We start from the raw sequence: 26,657 nt of genomic DNA, 5'->3' as shown, positions 1-26,657 counted from the left end.
TGGCAATGGCAATTCAAATAGTTCGTGGTCAACATAGTACAGTACATTGTACATCTATGTGGCGAACTTAAACAGACTGCTAAGAACAAATTTCGAAGTAAAACAATGTAAAACGTGCTTTGCACAACAATTGCAAATAGTGAAGCTGAATTTTACGTTACGTAAAGTGTTTGTACACGAAAAAGTTAAGATCAGAAAAAAGTAGATATGATGGATCGCTGGTAATACATAGTCATAGAAATCATAGTAGGGTAGAGCGCGGCTAGTTGAGTATAGGGGCAAGTTGAGCAATCGAAATATCTCGAAAACTATTCACCGTCCGTTTAGGCATTATATGGCGGAAAGATAGAGGTTTGGGAGAAATAAACTACCCGCGATCGCTAGTGGCCGCTGGACAAATGAGTGAGGCTCACGGGCGTTTTGTTTATTTTGAGACCAAAAAGTAAAAAAGTAATTCATCACAAGTTTTCGTCTGGTTTAGTCAAATGTTATTTATGTTTAATCAGGTAAATGTTATTCTTCCATATAATCATAGTACTATTAATATCCACAGAGATTCTGGGTATAGTTCTCACGGTTTTTTTGTAAACTCACTTTTATTTTGAAATTCCGAGTTGGGGTTAGTTGAGCATAGTTGCTAAACTTCTTTTGTCACTAAGACAATTACCATTAACTTTCACAAATTAATCATTATTTTTAAGACTTAAGTTAAGTCTATGAGTAATAATATAAAGAAATAATGATTTTAAACAAAAATACTGAATATAATGGTAAAATAATTAACTATTTAAAGAAAATTACTATAAGTTTTGTTTTCTCTGTAAATAAAGACTATAAATATAGAACTGGTTATTAAAAACTTATTTTATTTCATCACTAATCGACATTGAACCTATAATTTCATTATACATACTTTCTTAATGCACTTGCCCCATAGGGTACATTGAGCATACTTGACTGTAGCATTGAGCATTTAAACAGCTGTAGCTTTTAAATTTTACTTATTTCCAAAAAATAGTATTTATAATTTTGTTAACCGATAAACAACAAATCCATTAAGCCGTATAGCAATTTATTGAGACTTTTATTGAGGAGCTACATCTGTTTAAGTAAAAATTTGCTCAACTAGCCCCGCCCTACCCTATATTAAAATATGTTCAAACCTTACTATTTAGCTCATATATTTTTTATAAACATTTTTTATCTTTTATTCTATGGATAATAAAATCATTCAACGTTCAAAAACCAATAGCGTCATAAAAAACACAAGCGAAACTCACCTGCACGGTAGTTGCCATAATAGCAATTGGGGGGTAGTTTGGGCTGGTAAAAGTTTGCAAGGGATCGCAGCTTGTTCTGACAGCTCGATTGCCGCGGAATAGTTTTCGCCCGAACATGGTGCACACCTCCGGGATGTCATAGTTTCCAGCCACCAAGAGGGCTGACAGGAAATTATCTCTGCCGTCACTACGTGTGTCAAAAATCGGAATTTGAGAGCCGGTCAATATCACCTGCTCATCAAAATATTTATATATGTCAAATTCGTAACGAAACCAGGATTTGACTATACTGTGCGTTTTATGTATTCCCACAAAGAGAGATTTTTGATATAACTTTTTGTTACAAATTATTCATTTTAAATCAAATATCAAACAAAATTAATTACAAGCTGGCTGCATAAAAGCAACTAACAGTATTTTTTTAGTAATCTAGATAAAACTTGTTTTGTGTTTTTATCATTGATTAAAAGTTGGCAGCATAAAAGTAAATATTGAACTTTTTTTAATTTAAAAAATACTAGTTTTTAACAGCGAATCTACAAATTTATCTACCATATATGAATTGTATGTAATAATGTTGATAAGTAGATCGCAAACAATGGAAAAATATCAGCACATCATTTTATGGAGAGATTACAATGTTTTTATAATTGTTTTGATATGATTTGGTATTGCTAATTAGGCGAAATTAATTAAAATTCAATACTTTGTAATTCGATGATTTTTATTAATTAATTTATTAGACATCAATTCTTTTGATACACTTTTTAACTTCCCGTAGGGCAAGTTATAGTAATCGCAAAAAAATCGAAAATGAAAATGTTTATATATCTTTACGTTTCAAAGGTTTCTGAATATTTTGGCATACCTTAGAAAAAAACGCGCTTTGACATTTCGTCTCTATGCAGTTCAAGCAGTACGATTGCTTTGAAAAAAAGTTAAGAATTTCTAAAATATGTCAAAATGAAGAAAACATTTTTCTTTTCAAAAAAATTTTGTTTACAATTTTTTTTTTTTTTTTCAAAAAAAAAGTAATTTTTTTTCAAATTTATAGTTTCTCAAAAATCTAATTTTTTCGAAGTAAAATTTTTTCAAAAATGTTAATAGTTTTTAAAAAAATAATAATTTTTGGAACGGGATGTTCTAGCAATTTGCCTTAAGGCACGATGCCTTAATTGCCTTAAGACAGAATTCCACTTACAGCTAGTTTATTTATGTATTAAAAGTCACACACTTAATCTAAGTATATTGCAGTAACATATTTTGTGAACGATGTCCTAAATAGATATAATTATATGTATTTTGTTATTTTCTATGTTTTTTTTAGTTTTCTCTTCACATTAATTAATTGTTTCTTTGAAATATACTTATTATTAGTGTTTAGGTAGTACATGATATACGATAAGTTATATATGTTATATATAGTTATATATTTATTTATATATATATATATATATATATATATATATATATAGAAAAAAAAATCTCACAGGTCGTAGGAATTGATGTCACAATTAAACATACATTTCAACATTAACTTGGATTTACTTCTCTTTACATATAATATTCAGAAACATATCCGCGTTTGCAAAAAGACTAGTTAATTTTTTAGATTCATCAGATGTATCTAGTTCCGAAAAGTCAAAAGTTAAAAACACACTTTCGAAACTGAATATATATATATATATATATATATATATATATATATATGTGGGCGTTTTTGATAAAAAAAAAATTAATTGAGAAAATAAATACTTTATTGTTGTAATTATCTAACTATCATCATCAGACGCTGTAGACGTCCGGCGCAAGGTTTATTAAAAAGTCAATTCTTGACAAGAGCCTGAATTAATATCTATCATTATTGATTACGGCTTGCTTATGAATAAGTAAATAAATTATTTTCACTACAAACGGACACTCTATTACTTCGAAGGACCAGATATAATTCATTCATAGATAAATGGCTATATCAGACCTTTAAAATAAGTAATTGATAAAAGTAAGATTAGTATAGACAGTATTTATTTGGTAACTGATGTGAATGGTTCAAGTTTTACGTACAGAAAAAATAAATAAATAAAATAAATGAATAAATATCTTATAACTAGCTAGCTTAGTACCTATACTAAGGTTGAAAATTATTTTATTGATGTCTGGTAGAGGAAGCTAGGTGTATGAGATTTGTGAGGTTTGCACAAAAGCATCTATCGAAAGTAAATAACATCTTTTTTGTAAACATTTCTATGTGTGCGTGTTTTGGGCAAACACTCTAATTACCAATTAAAACGTTCTGTTTTAAGAAGTTTGAAAAGAAATTCTTGAGAATAAACGTAATTATTAACGTAGCTTACTGGTTTACCGAGATTCTCGAGAATGAAGCTTAGCGCGCTTGCGGTGTAACAAAGCGTGTCCGTCCCGTGCAGGATTACGATGCCCGCGTGCTCTTCGTACACTCCTCGAATTTCCTCGGCAATTTCTGACCAGTCCTTTATCTCCATGTTTGCGCTGTCCAGTAAACGGGCCCTCTCTTTGATTGTGTAGACCACTTGGTTTGGATGACTCTCATCACATGGTAACACCAGGTCTTTGGCCATTCTGAATTGTAAATGGTAAAGAAATATTTCAAATGCAATAAGAGCTATACATTTAAGTTAGCACGCATTTCACACTAATAGATATATCTATGGCGGAAATAATATTGTTAATGGTCATTATATGTTTTATTATCATATTAATGACTCTGAATTCGTTCTTATATTTTATTCAAATTTACAAAAATAAATTGTAGCTAAATTTGAGAGATTTTTGTCTGTATTATACTATGCGAATACATGTTTTCTTATTACATAGTCGAGAAATAATAATATCTTTTATATTGTCGGTTTTCCTAATTTACTTGACGTGTTAATTCTTTCATAACTTATAAATGCTACTTTTAATTATTATATATTCTTCCAATCTGTTATATATTTTAATGAATATGTTACGGTAAATGTGCACTCTTGGTGAATGTGCACATTTACCAGCTCATTTGGCGAATGTGAGTTCAACTCGCGCATATGCGGGTGAAATATAAATATGTTTATATTTATATTTATATTATTTATTTTAGTCATATGCATATTAATATCCATTATTTATTATTCACTATTAACTATTAACTATTTATCAATTGCAATTTATCTAATAACTATTAACTATGAACTATTAACTATTAACTATTTAATTAATAACTATTAACTATTTAATCATTAACTATTACCTATTTAACTATTCTTAATTCACTATTTACTAATAACTATTCACTTTTTCTATTATCTATTCACGAAATATGCACATTTACCGTAACAAATATACTACTTTCTGTAGGCCCATAATATTTCAAGATGTTTGTTAAGAGCGTAAACTTAATTATCATAAAAATTTTCATTAAAATAGTCAAATTTTTTGAAGAATTAATTACGAAGGAACTTATCGCTAAAATCTAATCAGCTCGATTATCAACTGAAATCTTTGGAACGGTTTTTAAATTTTCAAAATCAATTTAGGATTTCTTGTAAAAAAATGTAAACGAAAACATTTGTACTTGTATGAATTATAAAAATTTGTTTAAAAAATATATTTAACTTGAAAGACAAGTTTTATTCATATTTGAATATTCAAAAACTTCATTGTTTATTGCAGCTGCATTATTCATTTATTCATTATAATTATCTATTCATTGATAAATTGATAACATATATTACATCACATAACTAAAATAATTGTAGTATTTTTTAAATTCAACAATATTTATCAAAAGCACTTAATTTTTAAATCTTATATTACTAATAATAGTATAATGAAAAATGTATTGAACTATATGAAATCTGCCATTTTCAACATTTTATCGAATAAATCATAGAAATACGCAATTTTTATACCTGCTACACATCTTCTTCCCTACTTTAAACGGAATATTTTTTTTCATGTTCAAAATTTTCAACTATTTTTTTATTTTCATGAAACCATGAAATGCACAAAGACTTATCATCCCAGAATGCAGTAATTAATTCATAATATGAATTGCCTCATTCGCAATTTCCATTTTATAATACCACTGATAAGGATAATTAGTTTTTACAGATTTTTACAGATCACAATTTAATTAAATCACTGACCTGAAGCTAATTATAATATATTATTGATGTAGGTGGATTTATTCATTATGATTTGCTCAAAAGCCATTTGATAGAAAAATTGAATTTTTATTTGTTATAATTTAATTGGATTCATAGCTATTGGATTTAAAATTTGTTTTCTATATGTGTACTTAATGTTCAATATTTAATTTATTTGCAAGTATACGCTTCAATCTTGTATCTTAATTTCAGTTCATCTTTGCTATGGAGAAGCTACCATCTCCTAATTAATTTTGAATGTAAATTTTCATTACCGATTAGCACCTTGTGATTTATATCGCCCTAAAGTTAAGTCGCTCTTAACTTTGTTTTATTGACAGTATTATCCCTAAAATACAGCCTGAATCTTGAGTAATTTTCAAGTTTCTTGAATAATTAAAAGGAAATTAATTTGAACTGGCAAAATTATAATATTAAAGGTCTATATATACATATGTATGTAAAGATATATATATATATATATATATATATATATATATATATATATACATACGTGTGGGATAGAGATGTGTTTCATTTTATTAAATTTTGTTTTTATAAAATAATATACAGCTTTATAATTTTCTCTCTCGTCTTTTATGTGATTATTATATTTCTTTGGTATTTCCATTACATATTCATAGACCCCATAATAGAATTTAGGCTACGGAAAATGGCAATTTCAATATTAGATTTTAAATTATTAAAAATAACGTTTTATTAAATATACGGTATTAAACAATTTCTTCTCGTTTATTTTTCTCATAAATTTTTTACGAGGATGAAGTGGTTGTACATGAAAGTATGTAGGATAAACCATCAAATTCATTGAAACTATAGGGTTGAAAATTATTTAATTGCTATCCAGCAAATAAAAAAATATTAAACAATTTTTACATTACCGGTGGAGATGCATTCTAAGATATTGGCAAAGAGTAGTAATAATATGTATTAGATATAATTTTGTTTAAAAGTAGAACGGATTCATATCAAATTCTTATTGTGATGACTTTAAAAGGTAGAAGAGCAATATTTGTAAATTGAACTGTTCATAAAAGGAACGAATATAAATCGTGTTTCAAACTGAAATTGAATTTAAAAAACTTGCATCAATTTTTATAAGGTACCTATTTGTTATCATAGAACTAATAATATTATTTTAAAATATAAATATCTATCATACATTTTCTCCTTATGCAGAATAGAATAATTATATGCATAATTACTATAATTTTTAAAGTTTAAATCTAATTTAATATTTTCATAAAAATGTAAATGAGTTAACCAAAATAAATATAATAATTATTTACTCGCATCCTCGTTCAGCTATTCGTTTTTTGTAAGTTTCTTCATCATGCATTTCAGGATATCGCCTAATATTTTTTTCTAAAATATTTGGCATAGGAGTTAGAATACCTGAAATTTTCAAGCATTTTTGAAATTTTATTTAAGTAACAAAATTCTAAAGAGAGAGTAAAGTATTTAAAAACGATCTGCAGTATGCTTTAATTCATTCTTCAATTTATTGCTATTGATAAACATTAAACAATTTTGAAATATAAATATATTGTTGTCGTATTGAAGGTTAATATATCAGTTGACTAATTATATGCATTATATAAATTATTGCTTTATTGTATATATTTTACATATTTCAGATTCATTATTTTGATTTTAATTATTTTTTGATTTACTAAAACCTTTCTCATTTTTGGCCATGCCTATCTGCCCGCCTGTGTATATTACAGCAACGCGTACTTCTGGCTTTTGCTTACATTTTTCGTCATTTCTAATCATTTTGATAAAAGCACTTTATTTTTTATATTTACACCTTTGAACTATACATCTATTATTATTTACTTAGTACACATCACATGATAATTTGGATAAATTATTAACTAAACGTCAATAGACAGTAATTTGACACCAAACAAATGACAAAAATAATAGTAATTTGGTTTAATATTAATTAGTATAAATCGAAAAAATAAATACTTTTATAACGAGTAAAATAATACAAGAAGTGTTATTTATGTTAAAAGTAAAACTACATACAAAGAAAAAAAGTATATTTTGTTACTATTCTTATAATAGTGCATAGGCAAAATTCATGATTAGATACTATTTTATTTTTATTTGCTTTAAAATATTTTTTATGATATTTAACTAATATTTAAGGATTGATGATATTTCAGTTTTGGTCGTAACTACTACCTAATTTACATGTAAATGTATGATAAAATTAATAATTAATTCAAATATGATTTAAATTCACTTTTAAAACATACACGATTATTATTTTAGCATATATTGTATGATATACGGTAATGTTTAATATTTACATTATATTATGTGTTTTATTGACATTACAGTTATGGTTCATAATTATCATGGATTATAATTTGGAATTAATTTTATTGATGAAATAGGACTGCAGTTACAATTGAACACAATGGCATAACCAAAAAATGAATAAATCACAGAAGAAGAATGATAAAAAACCAACACAGAAATATTTATTATTTTTTACAAAAATTAAGTATTGCTAGAGTTTGTTAGCTTTCAATTTTTACCGAAAAGTTACAAACAATTTTACAATCTAGTACATTTTTTTTCTTAGATTTGAAAAGTTTCATATAAAACTTATGTTCTGTATTATATCAGAGCATGAATTTAAGCTTACATTTACAACTTTTCTTATCCCTTTAATATTGTACCTTTCCTTTGGAAATTTTTATATTATATCGCCAATAAATTTGTAGTCTATGGGTTGTTTACAAAACCGGGGAAATACAAGCTGATACGTGTTTGTAACTGGATAAATATGACCAATAAAAGAAATCTCTTTGCAATTTACTTTTATGCCATGTTATATTATGGACATACTTAAATGTATTATACGGTTAACAACACGAACATATGTTATAAAAATTTTATGCGTGATTCGGGCAACACAATATGGATTTCATTTATGGTTCGGATGATTGTGGGCATGGCCGTTGATATTTATTAAATTAGTTGTACAAAGACTATTTATTTATGAAAATAAAATACTGCAAGACTTTATTCAGATTAATCGATACCAATACCACAATATATGAAATTTATTAGATATACAGCAATCATTTGCAATGATCACCAAATTGTGAATTTTATAGGCGACTATCATTTATTTATATTTGTTTTGTATTTTCTCGGACAATGTGCTATTAAGCTTGGTTTTATACGAGTTTTTTATACATAAACACACACACACACACACACACACATATATATATATATATATATATATATATATATATATTCACCTTTATAAAAAAAAAATTTAAAACATCTATATCTTTCCAAACGTTTGGACATATGAACATATGTCACCATCAGTGGATATGAATAAAATTTAAAATAAATATAACGAAAATTTAAGATAGGAGGAAGTCCCCGAGTGCCGGACACCTAAGGTTATTTATAAATAAATTAAAAAATATTCTACGAAATGTTTTTTAAATTATGACTTATGTTAGATAACCAAGTTAGGAATCAAACTAAATTAACAAAAACGCAATCTTTGCTAAACCATTATTAATACTATCAATCAAACTTTGGTATCAAAAAATATGATTTTAAACAGTGGCACCTAGTACCGGACATTTCAAAATAATCAGCATTGAACACATATGTAGACATCTCCACACTCTGGAATATCTTTGTGCACATTTGTGTTTGACAAATTTTCTTAGATATTGCAAAAGAAATCACTAATTATCCACCCTTTTGTCTGGGCCACACCGATGCTCTCAGCTGGAGCATTCATCATTAGATTTTCATTCTTTGATTAGAAAATACGAAAAATGGGGGTATGTAGTGACCGTTAGCACTCATACAAAACAAAATTAAATAATTCGAATAAATTGCGTCCATTCTCACAAGAAATATCAATATGTTTACTTCCGACGCTAAGGGACGACTTAGTGTCCGGTGCTAAGGGACAGACAATTTCGTTTATTTGATGGTACCTACTAAAATTGTTTAACATATTTAATAATATTCTACCATTTTACGGATAATAATCAAGTACTACTTTCATTTTTGAATGCCACTAAAAGATAAGTGCATAAATACACTAGAATTACTTCCATCGATATTTAGGTGACGCCGTGTGTTTTAGCGCCTAAAACAACAAAGGGTTGCTCCCGCCGTGGCCGTGTGCGTCACAGGTGAGTCTCGGCGCGTGATCCAACACCTGTGCGCCCCTTCCACTTGTATTTTGAAATAAAAAGATTTATATTCGCTTAAATAAAACGGGTTAAATAGAGTGTCCGGCTTTAAGTGCCGTCCGGCGTTGCGAGACTTCCCCCTATATTATTAACAAAACAACACTTCAATTGTCAGTAATAGAGTTTTAATTATTATCAAACCAATAGATTTTTTTGCCTTTGAGAAAATTTACTTTTTTTGGTAGTACCGATTCATCCAATATGTATTTATGTCAGTGCGTGAGTGACATATTTTAACTATCTCTTGCTTGCACATTTTGACTCTTAATGTATTATATAACCAAATTTAGTGATAAATACAGAACATATCAATATTAACGAGACATATTTTCTAATGTTTTCAGTGCGAATATCAGGAACTCCGCAGGCAGTGCCAGGATTTTGCGACAGCTCTCCTGGACCATACCCGAAGTTCACATGAGCTCGAAGTTCTGCTGAACCATGATCCTACTGGTCCTGCATTCGAACATGGAGAGAGAATGCATCTTAATAGACTAAAATTGGCTATTAAACTGCGCCAGAAAAAGGTCAATAAATTCAAAATATTAGTTTAATATAAAAACCTATTATTGATTTTAATATATCAAATATTGACAACTACATTGTCTTTTTTGTGGACAATGCTTGGAGATGTTTTTAATATATTCAATGTATTTAATGAAATAGTAATTATTTTACGGTTCAAAATACTTTTTTTTAAATATATTTAAGCAATCAAAAATAATGAAAATATGAGCTATTTGGTAGAGGAACGATATACACATTTTTTTTTAGCCGTCTACATTATTCACATTATTTTCATCATATTCTATATAATTCTTACATGTATATTTCCTATACATTCATATTATATACTATCTCTTCTTATATCCTAATATTCCATTCAATTTTCTTTCTACTGATTTTCATTTTTCTTTTTGTTTCTCAATATGTTCTTCTCATCTTCTAAACTAAACTCCTTTCTTTCTTCCTACTTCTAATACATTTTTTCTTGTATTCTACAAATTAACAATTTTTAATCTAGTTTAATATTTTATATTTTATTCTGGTATTGCTGCAGATTCGAACCGAATTCCTCCAGTGTGTGAGTCGAGAACGCTACTGAGTGAGCTATTCCCGTCACACAACGATATACACATAAAATAAACTTTTACAATAAATATAATAAATTTCTATTTTAACCAGCAGCTGTTTGAAATATTAAAAATTAAAAACTATTATTTATCCAATACTTTAATCATCGAATTATATTAAATACGGTATTTTTGATATATTAATAAACTCTCTTTTGCTTTCTCGAATTCGTGCATCTAAATTTGGAGGGTAAAACTCGATAAGGCATAAAATATATGATCGATTCGGGTTATACAGAACTCGGGTGAAATAATAATATATATTCCCAAAACAAAATAGGAATAAGCTTGGGAATTTTGATTTACTTTGGTACGTGCTATAGAAAAATGTTTTCTTCAGATAAGCGTATGAGTGCAAACAATCCGGATATAAGACGAAGCGGTATATTTTCGTTTCAGTATATTGAGGTGTCATTTTTCGCTTTACATCAGAAAGATAAATAATGCAGATATATCCAGGACAAAAAATATGTTTTTACTATCTTGGTAATCTACTTTGTATTTTCAGAAGTCTCGATTTTTTTAGCGCACTTCGTTACTAATAGTAATGTACAATTCATATTTTGGTAGATTTATTTTTAGGAATATACAACTATTGGTACTTGGCATCGTGCCTTAAGGAAAATTGTTGGAACTTATTGAAAACGTATTGAAAACGAGAAAAAGAGAAATCTAATGCTTTTTGAATAATTCAAATCGGTTGATCCGTGTTCGAGAAATCGTCGACAAAAATTTGTAGCCGCACACACACACACATATATCCATTTTTTCTAAGGTATGTCAAAATGTTGAAAAACTTCTGAAACGTAAAGATATATAAAAATTTTCATTTTAGATATTTTTGCAAATACTATAACTTGACCTACGGGAAGATAAAAATGTCGAATATAATAATAATAAATAGTAGTCTGTCCAAAGGCAGGTCCATGGTTTGAGAGCACCACAAACCAATAATTACCTTTCCTTCCTTTGTTTATTATTCTCATTACCTTTTTACCATCATTTTCACTTCTTTGTTCAATTTTTTGCATTTTTCTTTCAGAACTTTTACTTTTATGCTTCCTGCTTCCATGTTCTCATTTTTCTGCATTTTAACTTCTCGCGTAGGTCATCAATCGTTTGCATTCTTCTTCTTCCTAGTCCTTTCAGGATTTCTATTTTACCCTCGACGATGACGTCGTATATAATCGCTCTTTCTGCAGAATGACTCCGATCCAGTTTCTTTTTCTTTTGAGGAAATTGCAGATTGCTCTGCAGATTTATTTCTTCTTTCTTCCTCTGTACTACTTCTTTGGAGGGTAAAACTTTCCAGATAGTTTGTGCACTTTTCTTAGAGTCCATGTCTTTGATCCGTAAAGAGCTATGTTTCAAATTTTATGATCTATGTTATGTCTGTCGAATATAATCAATATAAAATACAATACAAGGCACATATAAACATTGCAGTGAACTAGTCAACCAACTACAGTCTCAATAGCATCAGAAAAAATTCTTTAATTCGTTAAATATTTCATCAAAAAACAGTTTTAAAAACAGATTTTATGTTATTTTGAACGTTTTAATAATTATGTATTGAAAATATAACCTATAAGAAATAAATTGAAAATTGAACTTTTTTTAGGATTATTCTTTAGAAAGGCAGAAAGTGTGAATTGAAAATTACTAGTTCAAAGAGATATGTGTATATAAATATATATATATATATATATATATATATATATATATGATTATATATAAAGCAATTTTAGCTAATATTTTGGCAATGTGAAACTGTTGACGAAACTTCGGCTAACTTTAATATATGTAATTCATTTAGGGGGGCTTACATGGATATCGGGTTTCCCGGAAACGTCAGCTGTATCATTCTAATCAATATAAATTCTTCACTACGCACATACACTGTTTTACATCTGCTAAATAGATATATAACATAATTAAATTCACAGATGACTCAACCTCAATTCAATTAACAGATTAAAAGCTTAATTAGATTTTGAAATTGATAAATACCAGGTCTCTTACCCAGCACTTTGATAGCAAGATAATATCAGTGTTAGTCCAATAACAGAATTAATCCAAAAGAGAAAAAAATTATAATCTGAGACAAAAATATAGACGAAATCCAGCAGACTTCGCTTTACTCTGAAACTTTGGCGATGAATTACGAATATTAGCATATTAAATTGTAAAGCATCTTGAATACATTAAATTTTGTAAATTAATAATGAAAAAGTGAGGCGTCTGAAATTTGAATGAATTAAGAACAGTTCTGGGAGGCATTAATCAGCTTCACAATTTATAACACACACACACACACATATATATATATAGGATATGGCGGGGCACAAAGGTCAAATTTGACTTTGAGCAATTATGTTATGAATCAAACCAATTATATTATAACAAATAACACATATCGAACAATTATCTCACTATGTTCAGTAAAACACCCAGCTAATTTGTCATTGTAGAAATGTGTTTTTTGCTGTTTGGGCAAACGGGTTTAATAACTTATTTTCAATTCTAAAGAAAATACTTTTGTTATGGATTTGCTAACATTGATGTTCATCTCTCGATAGAGTCGAAAGTATCAAGTTGATGGTTATATATCTTTTTCTATATTAATTAAAATCTATATAAGTGAATGTGCCACGAATCGAATGCAAAATGTAACCAGAAATCATATGAATTAAATCCTATCAAAGATTTTACTAAATCATCTCATAATTCTAACTATGAGAATATTATTTCCATGTGATTTTATCAGGTACAGATTTAATATGTCCTAGATTTTATCATATAATATCACTTCACATAAGATAATTCTGTAAGCTATCTAGCTATTGTTAAAATCATTATTCCGAGAATAGTTTGCGTTCCTAGGAATTTTGCATCATCTAAATAATCGCATTTGCATTTGTGCTTAGTGCGATAATCATAATGAAATTAAACCATCAGACTTATCTAATCACCTAGTATTAGACTATTCTATAATGCAGTGCTAGTCTTTAGATGGCTGGTAACTACACCAGAATAAAGGAATTATTTGTTTAATAAAATTTTCTTAAAATAAAAAATTTTAAATGTTATGATTTAGCATTATTAGTTTTAAATATTAATTGAATACAAAATTAAATACGATTTTGCTTATTAAAACAATGTAAAAATATGATATTAATTATTTTATAGTGTTATAATATTTTAAAATGTAGCACTTGTTGTTACGTGATTTAGATTTTATTTTTGTGAGGATTCCTAATTTTTTTTTTCAGAAACACTTTTGCAATATGAAGCATATTATTTTTAAATTTTAGTAGTTCGGTAAATATTTTAATATTAATAAACAGATACAGTATAATTTTTTAAATCAATATGCCTTGTTATCCACAAAAGTAAGATAGATTATATCATAATTTTACAAATTTTTAAATAAAAAATTATTAATATAGAAATTCAATATCTAGCAGAACTTTGTACAACTCAATTAACCTCATTTAGAGTTCCATAACATTTAAACTTAAGATATCAAATAGGTATAATTTCAAATTAGAACTTAAACTTTTCAAGTAAAACTAATTAAGGATCCAAAACTGAGTATTTTCTCATCCAAATTGCTATCCAGCTAATATTTAATAAAATCTTAGAAACTATATTAAACTAGTTCAAAAAGTTTTTATTTGTTAATGACTATATTTTATCATGATTATTATAGCACTATAATAAAATTAATTTCATATTTTTGCATTCTTTTGATAAGCAAAATTGTATTAATTTTTTTTTTTCAACTAGTATTTAAAACTGATTATGCTTATGTGTCAGTAACAAATAAAACATTATTGATAATCTATGATGATTACTAAAAGTAATCTGTGAAAAATCAGACATTGATAACTGCATCAACCCTCTATAACAAAAAATAGTAATTTTGCCTTGACAACGTTAGAGATTTTAGATTTATGTGTCGTCTCACGAAAAAGACCATGATAATTGAAATATGACCTGAAAGTTGCACTGGCCCATATAGGTATAAAATATTTGCATGGAAACGTTTGCACTAGAATTTTTTTCTCTGCATTATCATAATAAAATCATAACAGAATATTTTTTGATAAAAAGCACCTTTGCTCCATTAAAATTTTGGTCGCTCTCGGAAAGTTTTTAATATTCATGAGCGCATAGCTTTTGAGAATTGCGTCACATCTAATATTTGTAATAAGTGCCCGGAAGAGGTTCCGAACTCGTTGAGATGCAACGAACGAGATTTTAATTTGTTTCTCCTCCTTTCACCTACAGTTTTCCTTCTACATTTTTTTTCATTTGACTTTTATGCTAATTCAAAGTACATCGTGAAAGTATTTCTGTTTTTGGCACATTTAAAACCCGTTAAATATAGCTTAGGATGTGAAAAATATTATAAAATTATATAATGAAGTATAACATTTAAATATAATAAATACATTAATAATACAATTAATATAATATAAAAATATAAATTCATTTTGTTAGAAATACCAATTATATAACACTCTTGCAAAAAAGTGATACAATTCAAAAAAATTTAGATTTTGCATTTTATTCAAATTAGATTAATCTTTAAACATGGAAGATAATATAAGATAATTTTTTGAATTTACATTAAATTGAATCAAAATACAGAAGAAAAGTGACACAAATCCAAATAAGAACTAATTTTGGGGAACTGTATGCTATGAAGTATAAATTGAAAATTTTAAACTCAAAACACAATACAAAAATATTTAATTAACTAATATTTTTGTACTACGGCAAACTTTCATTTCTGCGACTAGTGCCACTTTACTGGCAAAAGTGCGAAATAATTCAATTGGTTGTGAATTTTTTTAACAAAGTTATAACGGTCTGTTTTAATTCAAAAAATATTTTTGATTTTGTCACATTTGATACTCCAGATAGATATATCTTTGGAAAGGGAAAATTGTAATAAATTAATTGAAAAATTATAATAAATAAATTATTAGATTATATAATACTAATTAACACTATTTTCACTAGAACAAAAACTCCTTATGACATCGAACGACTTAGAAATCTCGTCTATCAAATTAATTGTCTAGACTAGATTGTAATTTAATTAAAGAATTTATTAAAGAGATTACAACAACACTAAAATTCTAGACAATTTAAAATTTTGCCCACTGAGCACAATAATACTTCTAAACACACTATGATTTTTTTTAATTTGACTGTACTGCATTTTGGAGATTTATTTTCCAGAAGAATATATATGTGTGTGTGTGTGTGTGTGTGTGTGAGTGTGTGTCAATGATTTTTAACAAAGTTAAAATGTTTTATTTATCGTATAGCACTCTACATTTCAAAAACTTCTTTGAATTTTTATTATTCAAGTAGTTTTCGTTAAAATATGGCTTCCCATTCATAAAACGTCAATCGATTATAAGATCTAACCAATTCAACATAATATAACATGAAATATTACTAAATATCAATATATCACAAACCACAACATTTCTTGTTGTCCCATCTATCATCAGACGTCAAAATTGAATCGTTAATCAAAAGTTTTCATTGTTTTTTCTTGTGCGTTCCAGTTCGTGGCGCATCCGAACGTTCAGCAACTATTGGCATCTATTTGGTACGAAGGTCTGCCGGGCTTTCGGCGCAAGAACATGGCTCTGCAGGCCCTGGAAATCGTCCGAATAGGGATCATGTTCCCGCTGTTCAGCTGCGGATACATTCTGGCACCTCACACAGCGTTCGGGCAGACCATGAGGAAACCGTTCATCAAATTCATCTGTAATTCGGCGTCGTATTTCACGTTTCTATGTGAGTAATTAATTTAAATCCATTAAGTATACACACATAGGGTAGGGCAGGGCACAAAGGTCCAGTCTGACTTTGAGCAATTATGCTGTGAAAACCAAACCAATTATATCACAACAAATAATAAATATCAAACAAATAATGATCTGAATACGTCCAAAACTCTCAGATTATTTCTGTCAGCCCAGTGAATAAGCGGTTATGTCAATTAATTTTCACTATTTTGCAAAGCTTGGTTTCAAAGCTCGTGTAATAACGCGTATTTATTAAATTAATGGTTTGAACTTTTGTTCCTAACTAATAGTTTTTCAATTTATTAACTATTTTCAGAGAAATAGTTAATACCACGATTTAAAACATTTTTGCCAAAATTCGTCTTAACTACTTATTCACTCGGATGGCAGATTTATCATTGTAGAAATGTGGTTTTTGCCGTTTTTCACATTTCTTTAAACTGATTCTTATTAATTTCATGGGTGCATTTTTTACAAAGATAACCCTATAAATAACCTTGATGTGGTATTTTGTCAGAAATATTCATCAGCAGATTTAGAATACTATTTTTCTAATTTATCTCTTACAAAATAACATTTTTTCACATAAATTAGTCTTTTATCTATTTTTTTATTTTTTACACCTTTACCAATGTGAAGGTTTAGTTGGTCTTTTTACCACACCCACGTGTCAGCTTCTATAGAGGTTACATAAAAAACTGTTGAATCTAACTTAAAATTAACAATACATCTTATTTAACAATCAAATAACGTTTACTTAAAAATTATATTAGGTATGATAAATAAATGAACGAGTTCAAACTACCAAAAAACAAACTTTTGTTATGAATATTGATACATGGCCATTTATCTTCTGATAGCATTGTATGGATTAATATGATGGTTGGTTATATATCCTTTGCCTTCTAATTAAAAATAGTATTGTTCAGAAATTATATGTACTTCACTTGTTGATCAAGTTTTGACATTAGTGGTCGTGGATCTTTTTACCCACGGACTTATATATAGTTAAAATTATTTCATCATTTTACCCTATTCATCACTTTACCCTAAATATTATGATTACATGTTTCTACACTAAAAACCCCCTTTTTCCAAAAAAATATTTATTTAATTTTTAATTTGTAATTATCCCTATATTTCGGAGATATGGGATGTGTTTTTTATAAGAAACTTTGAAATATTAAAATTTAATAAAATTTAATAAATCATAAAATATTAAATAAAAAATACTAGAATTTATAATAGATAAAACTTTTGATAACTGGTTGTTTAATATATACACCTATTCCTCACTCTTGAAGAAGGGATTCCATATTCCCAAAATGTAGAAATAAATGAAAGATCAATGGAGAATTAAATGTTATTTCTTTTGAAAAAGGAGGTTTAATAAAATAAAATGATAAATAATTTTAGCTGTCGATAATAGTGTATACTTGTTTTCACTTATTTCAATTTTCCTTATTGCGTGTACTTAAAAAATTTACCGAGGTTAAAAGTATTTTGTGCAAAATTGATTAGCACAAAAGATTAATCAATAACAATAAACCGTTTTGTTATTTTTAAAATATATTTATTATATATTATTTTAAAAATGTGATATATAACTTTCTACTTTTCTATATATTTTTGTAATTAGTCTTCATTATTTCATTGTTTTTTAGAGTTTACTCAATTTTGAAACTCTAAAATACCTCTTGTTCGAAGCATATTAAAACATATCATTAATTTCGAAAGTTTGTCTAACTCCATGCAGACCTCATTTTATATCATTAAAGTGCCATCGCTTTTAAACTCTTTAACGAAGTAGTTACATGAGTAACAGTATAATGAGACTAATACCTCAGATCAAAAAATGTAATTACGCGAATGAATGAAATTTTATCCCGTTTGTGAAACTTTTCACAGTCGATGTGGTTTTGGCTCTGAAGACAAAGAAAATTTATAACTAAACCAATACAGCTATGCAGGAATATGGTATATTTACACAGTTTCTGTTTATGTTGAGACTTAGAATAACAGACTTTAAAATGGATAGTCGGAAGGATTATAATATCGGATGGATTCCATTAGTGGAATCAATATCTGTGGCTACATAAACCTTACGTTCGCATTTTATTATTCAATTTCATGAAAGAGGATCTTTGTGATCTTTTTTACCAAAAGAATTCCTTTAAATGAAATATATTCTAATTGAGAATTTTTGACTCTTTGTTGTTGAGTTAAATAGATTTCTGTTAACTAAATAATAAGAGAAACAAAAATCGTAACAGATATATTTGTAATGAATAAACTATAAATTTATGAAAGTTTTTATCAACAAAATAAAATGACATTTAAACAGTATTTATTATAGTTATGACGTCTACAGTATTATTCACAATATTTTTACTTTAAAAGTCTATTGTAGTATTTACAGTCTTTTTTACTATAAAATTAAGTCAATATATTCAATATATTTAAATATATTGAATTTTTTTTTATTTCTGCGACCATTCTACGACTCAATGATTATATCTCATTTACCTATCATAGTCATTTTAAAAAGTATTCGCAATGTCGATACGACATCCAAAATAGTTCTATAAAAAAACGACGTTTCTATTTATTGATTTGCTGATAAATCACACCAAATGTGCAATGACAAAAAACAGATCAACGAAAGACATCAAATGCAGTGATCATAAGAAGCTGGAAATTTCAGTATCATTTAAATGTTTTTGTCGTAGCACAAATGCAGCTGATATAAGAACTTGTGCATAAGCTGCTTGCAATTCTGTCTGCGTCATATGTAACACTAAAGTGATTTGCTGTTCAAAAACATGCCACAAACCGAAAGGAATATATATATATATATATATATATATATATATATATATATATATATATTTAATTTGAGTTAAAAAGTCGGGCGTTACATCAATAAAAATAGCATGAGAGTTTTCAAAAATTTATTTAAAATCCATAAGTTTCGGCTAGCATCTTAGCCTTCATTCAGTGGCAATCAATTTCTATAAAAATTAAAACTAAATAAATAATATGTAAGAAATTGCACAGAAAAACAATAATAATGAAAATAATAATAAAAAACACAATTTTGTATTCTAATATTTTCAAAAATGTGTCATCTGGTCTTTTCATCATAAAATTGCGGAGTAAAATGGTACGACCAAGGCGCAAACAAGTCCAATATCTTATTTTCAATTTTGAAGGTATTTTACGAAATAATAATGACATTGTTCAATCAATGCAAAATATGAATTTCACAGCACATTTTTCACAGAGATTACACTTTATATAAACTTGATCTGTTTTTTTTGTCAGGAATATACATTTATCAGAGTTGAAATAACTTCTTATTTAATTTGTCTCTTTCAAATTTGCTTTTTTAACATAATAGCTTTTTTCACTATTTTTTATTATTTACACATCTGCCAGATTAAAGGTTTAGTTGGTCCTTTTTTACCCCGCCCACGTGTGAGCTTTTATAGATTGTATTAGAGATTATATAAAAAACTATTCAATCTAACTTAAAAGTAACAATATCTTATAAAACAATTAAATAACATCTACTTAAGAAATATATTATGATCTCGTAAACTAAACAACAGTGCTCACCACCAAAAAAACTAACAACGAAAGATAATACTTTTGTTATGGATTATTTCGTTTGAACGACTCTTCTGATAGCAACGTCGTAAGAATCAAGGTGATGGCTGGCTAAACATTTTTTCCTCTACTTTCAAATATTATTTTTAAAAAATTCCTAACATCACTTGTTTTTGAGATATTGGTGGCGGATCTTTTTACCCGCGGACTTTTTAGCCTTGCTTCGCCCTATATATAAATATATATATATATACATATATATATATATATACATATATATATATATATATATATGTGTGTGTGTGTGTGTATGTGTGTGTATACATATATAAAATTCTATATAAAGATATATTCTTTTTATGTACTGTTAAACTCAGGCGCATGAAAACGTACCACAAAGAACACGTACAAAAAAAGTACAATTACTAGAGGTTTCCTGTAAAACTAAGGTTGTGAATTCCGCATTGAGAATAATAATGAGTTCGTGATACATTAGATCATTACTGGTCTTGCAAATGTTAGCCATTTTTTACTTATTTTAATTTGATTCAGGATTTGACATATTTTAGTGAATGAATTGAATCCAATTTACTAATTAACCCTACATTATTATCATCATAATTATATGAATTATTATTTGTCCTGAATCATCCAATTTTATTTTACTTAAATTCTTGTTTCTACCATCAAAATGTATATAGCAATTATTTTGCGTTTCATAGAAACAAGAGAAGTTATATATTATAAAATTTAAAACAATGAAATTTGTGTTCTAAACAATATTTTCATAATTGTTTCAGTTATGTTAATATTAGCTTCCCAAAGGATAGAGTCTGTGGTCGGTGGTTGGTTTTCATTCTCGTCTGTTCCCGAACCTGTGGTCGACGAGGTACAGACAAAACGCGGAGCTGCTCCTTCGATAGTGGAGTGGTTTATTCTGGCCTGGGTCAGCGGTAAGATATTATTTATTAAATAGTTTACAAACAAACTAGTTCAAATACAATTCACCTAATTTTGAATAATTTAATTAAGCAAATGTCAAGTATTGCAGTTGTATAATTAACATATCATTAGTCATGCATGCAAACAGTGAAGTCTCAGGTGCATGCGTTGTGGTCGAGAAACTAACACCATGATATCCCTTAGAACGACATCACATAAAACTTATTTGATTAAAGACCAATTTTAATTTAATTTTTTTTTTAAATATAAATATACGCAAAATAAATTTACCTCTTTATTTAATTAAAAAAATATGTTTGAAGTCAGGCTCTCATCAGCAAAAAATATAAAATATGAAAAATAAATAATTATTTAAATAATTATAAAATTTATTTGAAATATATCAAGAATAAAATTATTGATTCTTATTAGTTACTTTATATCAATGATTTAATAATAATTACTTATGTACAAAAACAAGCATAACATTGTGATAGAAAAATAATAAGACTGCAATTTCTGAAGTTGAAATAATTTTCAAATATATTCTTAATCTCAAATATTAAATTTGATTTGCTGCATAGTAATGATTATTTTAAGCTACTCAAATGTTCGAAAATTTCATTTTGTATTATTTCTTAATTACCCACATTTATTACGTATATTTATAGGGAGATTGATAAATGATGTCATTAGTATTATATAGCATAAATAGTTACTACATTACTTTTAATAATTTAATAATTTCCATCTGATTTAACGGAAAACAAAATAAATATAATCAAAAAAATAATTTCAGTTAAGTATTTATATCTTTAATTAAATAAAATAATAATTTATATTATTTAGAAGGTATAATTTATTCAAGTTCATGCATTATTTTTCAATTGAATTACTAATTTCTTGATTGAATGAAATGGTCATATTCAAATGATAGTATAACTTGATAATAACTTGATTAAATTTTTCTATAAATTTTATATAGAAAACCGTGCTAACATTTTTTTTTATTTCCTGCAGTTTCGAGCTAATAAAAATTTATATATATATAAATATATATATATATATATATATATATATATATATATAATTTGAAATATAGTTAAAAAAAATCAAATGTTAAATATACTTCGGTACACTCGAAACAAAGTAATATATTTTAAAGTAAATAAGACCGAAATTAAATGTAAATATAAACTACCTTGTAAACAGTTATCATGGAAGTAAATTATTATGTACATATAGAATCCGGTAGAACATTGCATCTATGCAGTTTTGGAGAATCATATTATCTCTAACGTCATTTTATAATTATCATCTGATGTCTATTTCATTTTAATTAACTCATTTTGCGTTTTATAGAGCACTGTTTCGAATTGGATTTAAAATTAAGCAATAAGCGTATAGCCAACCTAGATTTGAAAAATATAATTAAAAATTATACTCCAGCGTAAATTTAATTTTCACGCATCAGTAAAATAGATATATTAATTATGTGAAATAATCCTACTATACCGCAAGTCTAGAAATTTGCTTATTTGTGAACTAGAAACTAATTGGAAGTGATACATCTCAAATTCCACTGACATATTATCATATATCGAAACGTTGGAAAGTGAATTAAAAATGCTGTAAATTTCTACAATTTTTTGTTTGACGTCTTGCCCTGAAGATTTTGCTTCAGAAATAATATATCAAAAAAAGCTTAGCCGATATATGAACATATAAATTACTCATTATTTTGTGCTAATTACTATTGAACACTTTTAAGCTTGATTATGTAACACTTGATTAGCAAATATTTAATGACTATATGTTTGAAATGAGCTTTAAATTATTTAACCAAACCACGAATTGATCGTGGCAAAATTATTTGAAGCTTACATGCTGATGATATCAATTAATTAATTAATTAATATTGATTATAATTGTGCTGATAATATTAGCATATACATAATGTATATATATATATATATATATATATATATTTATGTATATATATATATATATATATATATAAATTTACATAGTGTCCAAGAATCTAACTTCAAGTCGAAATATTACCTTAACCGTCCTAAAATATTTAGAAAAAAATGTAGAAGAAAGAAAATTTTTTGGGAGAGCCTCTCAAAATCGACTCTCTGTTCTTTAAAACCTTTTCAATTCATAATTCAAAAAAAGTCTAAATTTTTGACAACTTGAGACAATTGTGTTATTATTTATTACTGTCCTAGAAATGTTATTCACGGATACAGGTTTAAAAGGACAAAATTTGGAAAAATTAATCACAATAACCGATAAATGGTCAGAATTTCACCAAAGCTTGAACAACTGAGATGAGTTTTTCCTCTATTTTTTTTTTCAGAACGGTTAAGGTCAATACTATCATCCCGTCAATTATTGGAACACCCTATATATAAATTTAGATTTTTTGTTTTGGATATGTTTGGTATATTGAAATATTTATTTTTGCATTTTCTTGTTTGAAATATATGATATTGTTTATATGATGGCACATATATAGTGGCACACATATAGTTACACATATAGTTTTTTCAAGAATGTAATGATTAAATATATACATATATGAAAATTTTCTATAAAACAAGGATGATGTTAGAATGTTCAATAGTGGCATCTATACGATCTGTAATTTGATCATATATCTAAATAAACTGAAACATGTAGAGTCATATAACTTTATAATCTAATTATAATAGTTGTTACAGATGCTTAAACTAGTTTTATGTTGCAATGAAATAAATTTATTCTATCCAGCTCTAACAACTTATGCCACTTTTTATATTTACGCTGCATTAATCCCACCACCCAGTATAATCCTAGTTTCCATATATATGTTATTTAAGTTACGGTGTACATTTGCGCACACAATATTACCGTAATATCTCTTTTTTCTCAAACGTTCGCCTTTTTCTCCTTTTTTGCAGGACTCATATGGAGCGAAGTCAAAGAGTTATGGGATGTCGGATTACACGAATATGTGAATGACATGTGGAACGTCATAGATTTCGTTACTAACTCGCTATATGTGGCGACAGTCGCCCTCCGAATTGTATCGTATTATCAGGTAAGGATTTTACCTTTATATTTAATTGAAGTTACAACTGGCGAAAATTGATATTTAGAAATAGTAAATGTCAATTACGAGTGTATGTGTGTAAAAGTCAATGTGTGTTTTTTTGTTTTTTCCTTTCTTTGTATAGCGAAGGATATGCGTTTACGCATTTCAGACTAGGTCTTTTGTCTGGGTATGTCTGTAAAAGCTCTTGTCTCTGGTTTGCACGGAAAACGCCGTTGGGCATTACTTCATGGGGGGAGGATCTAGAATGCTGAAATTCTCGCTCTGAAATTATACTTATCTTCGAATTATATGTCATTCGCTCTTCTTCTTTCTGAAGATCGCAAGTCTTTAAACTCTTTGGTAGGAAATGTGTCTATACCCAGTGTGGTGGAGTCAACAAACGTTAGGCTACTAACTCTAAACTAAATTATACTATAATAATAATAAATGGTAGTCTGCCCGAAGGCAGGTCCATGGTGTGAGAGCCACCACAAATAAATAATTCCCTTACCCTTCATCTCATTACTACTATTCCCCTCCCCCCTTTTTTTATTTCATATATTTTCCTTTCAGAACTTTTGCTTCTATGCTTCTTGATTCAGTGCTTCGGCTTTCAGTTCCCTGTATTTTCTCTTCTCGCGTAAGTCGTCAATCGTCTGCATTCTTCTTCTTCCCATTCCTTTTGTTCCTTCTATTTTACCGTCGACGACGTCGTGCAGGAAGCACTCTTTTTGCAAAAGTAGCCCGAACCAGTTTTCTTCTCAGAATTGTGCTCAGTAGAGTCCTTTGTTCGCCCACTTTTCTCTTCTTCATTTAAACATAATGATTTTAATAATTAAATAATTTTAATAAATAGTTAAAATTATACTATATTAATAAATATTTATAAAATAGGAATTAATATGTTAAATTGATTAGTTTGTTTCTTTTTAATCTATATTTAAAATTTGTTAGTTCATTGTAATGGTTGTCTATTATTTTCTTGTACTTCTTTGGGAATTACAAGAAAATTTGGGATTTTGAGTTTTGTGAAACTAATGTAATGAATCAGTCGCTATAACCAATGGAGATTTTCAGATAAATTATATATTTTGATAATATTTACGGCCAAAAATTCGAACTAAGAATGACAAGGCACAGTTCATAATCAAGTAACTTACCTTATGATATATAAATTATAAATTTTGAAAATTTATATGGTCAAAAATTCAAACTTAGAATGAAAAGTCATAATGTATTATCAAGGAATTTTGAGTTCTGTTAAGCTAATGTAATGGATCAGTTGCTATAACCAATGATAATTTTCAGCAAAATTTTATATTTTGATAATGTATAAGGTCAAAAATTCAAACTAAGAATGACAAGACAGGGTTCATAGCCAAGTAACTTAACTTAAGATATATAAATTATAAATTTCGAAAATTTATATTGTCAAAAATTCAAACTAAGAATGAAAAGTCACAGTTCATTATCAAGGGATTTTGAATTTTGTTAAACTAATGTAATGGACCAGTTGCTATAACCAGTGATAATTTACAGCAAAATTTTATTCTTTGATAATGTATAAGGTCAACAATTTGAACTAAAAATTACAAGACAAGGTTTATAATTAAGTAACTTATATTAAGATATATAAATTATAAATTTCGAAAACTGAAATGGTAAAAAATTTAAGCTAAGAATGATAAGTCACAGTTCATTATCATGTAACTTACTTTACTTGATAATGAAGACTACAATTGTCCAAAATTTTATAAAATTGGATCATGCTGAAAATCACAGTACCATATATCTTATTGTTAGTTTTGTATATTATATGTCCAACCCGTCATCCTCCAGCTCTTCTCATGTTACAAGGGCAGAAATTCACAAAAAACAAAGCTAGTTACGTAATTGTAAAGGGTTCTTCAAAGAACTTTGAAGTCGTCGGGTTTACGGATGAATCCAATTAGGTCGGAAAACAATTAACCAACTGAGCGCCTAAGTTTTTGCTTTCCATTCGGAGATAGAGTCATTTGTAGGGAAGGATTAGGCTCTGACGTAAAGTGAGTCATAAAATTTGTATGCGCGATATTTATCGGAATTTCACGCCCTCTGTAATTTTGAGCGTGAATGTCAATGCTTCTCGTCAATTCTTTAGACAAACGACTTGCTGGATATTGGAAAATGGGATTATTGATCGCAATTTGTTTTATTTTACTTCAGCTTGAGAGCATACTCGTATTCTTTGCTTAGCTTGAATAATCTAATGAACGAAGTGTCATAAATGAAATAAACATTAATCTGTATAAAACATAAGGTTCTACCGCGTATCAATAATCGTAGTTATTATTATTGCAT

At 27.5% G+C, this 26,657-nt stretch overlaps 1 protein-coding gene across 1 annotated transcript in view; it reads left to right on the top strand.

Moving 5' to 3' along the window:
- LOC113371012 (transient receptor potential-gamma protein) overlaps positions 1–26,657 on the top strand; it is a 228,335-nt gene that overhangs the window by 38,779 nt on the left and 162,899 nt on the right. The window contains exons 6-9 of the mRNA XM_026611666.1: positions 10,062–10,244; positions 16,439–16,673; positions 21,094–21,246; positions 24,184–24,323. Coding sequence (XP_026467451.1) covers positions 10,062–10,244; positions 16,439–16,673; positions 21,094–21,246; positions 24,184–24,323 — 711 coding nt within the window. The remainder of the gene's footprint in view (positions 1–10,061; positions 10,245–16,438; positions 16,674–21,093; positions 21,247–24,183; positions 24,324–26,657) is intronic.

This window comes from Ctenocephalides felis, unplaced genomic scaffold (genome assembly GCF_003426905.1).
Source record: "Ctenocephalides felis isolate EL2017-DRISC unplaced genomic scaffold, ASM342690v1 CF-g0.4_SCAFFOLD_01492, whole genome shotgun sequence".
Classification (NCBI taxonomy): domain Eukaryota; kingdom Metazoa; phylum Arthropoda; class Insecta; order Siphonaptera; family Pulicidae; genus Ctenocephalides; species Ctenocephalides felis.
The sequence above is the reverse complement of the archived record's forward strand: the minus strand, read 5'-3'. Positions and strand labels throughout refer to the sequence as shown.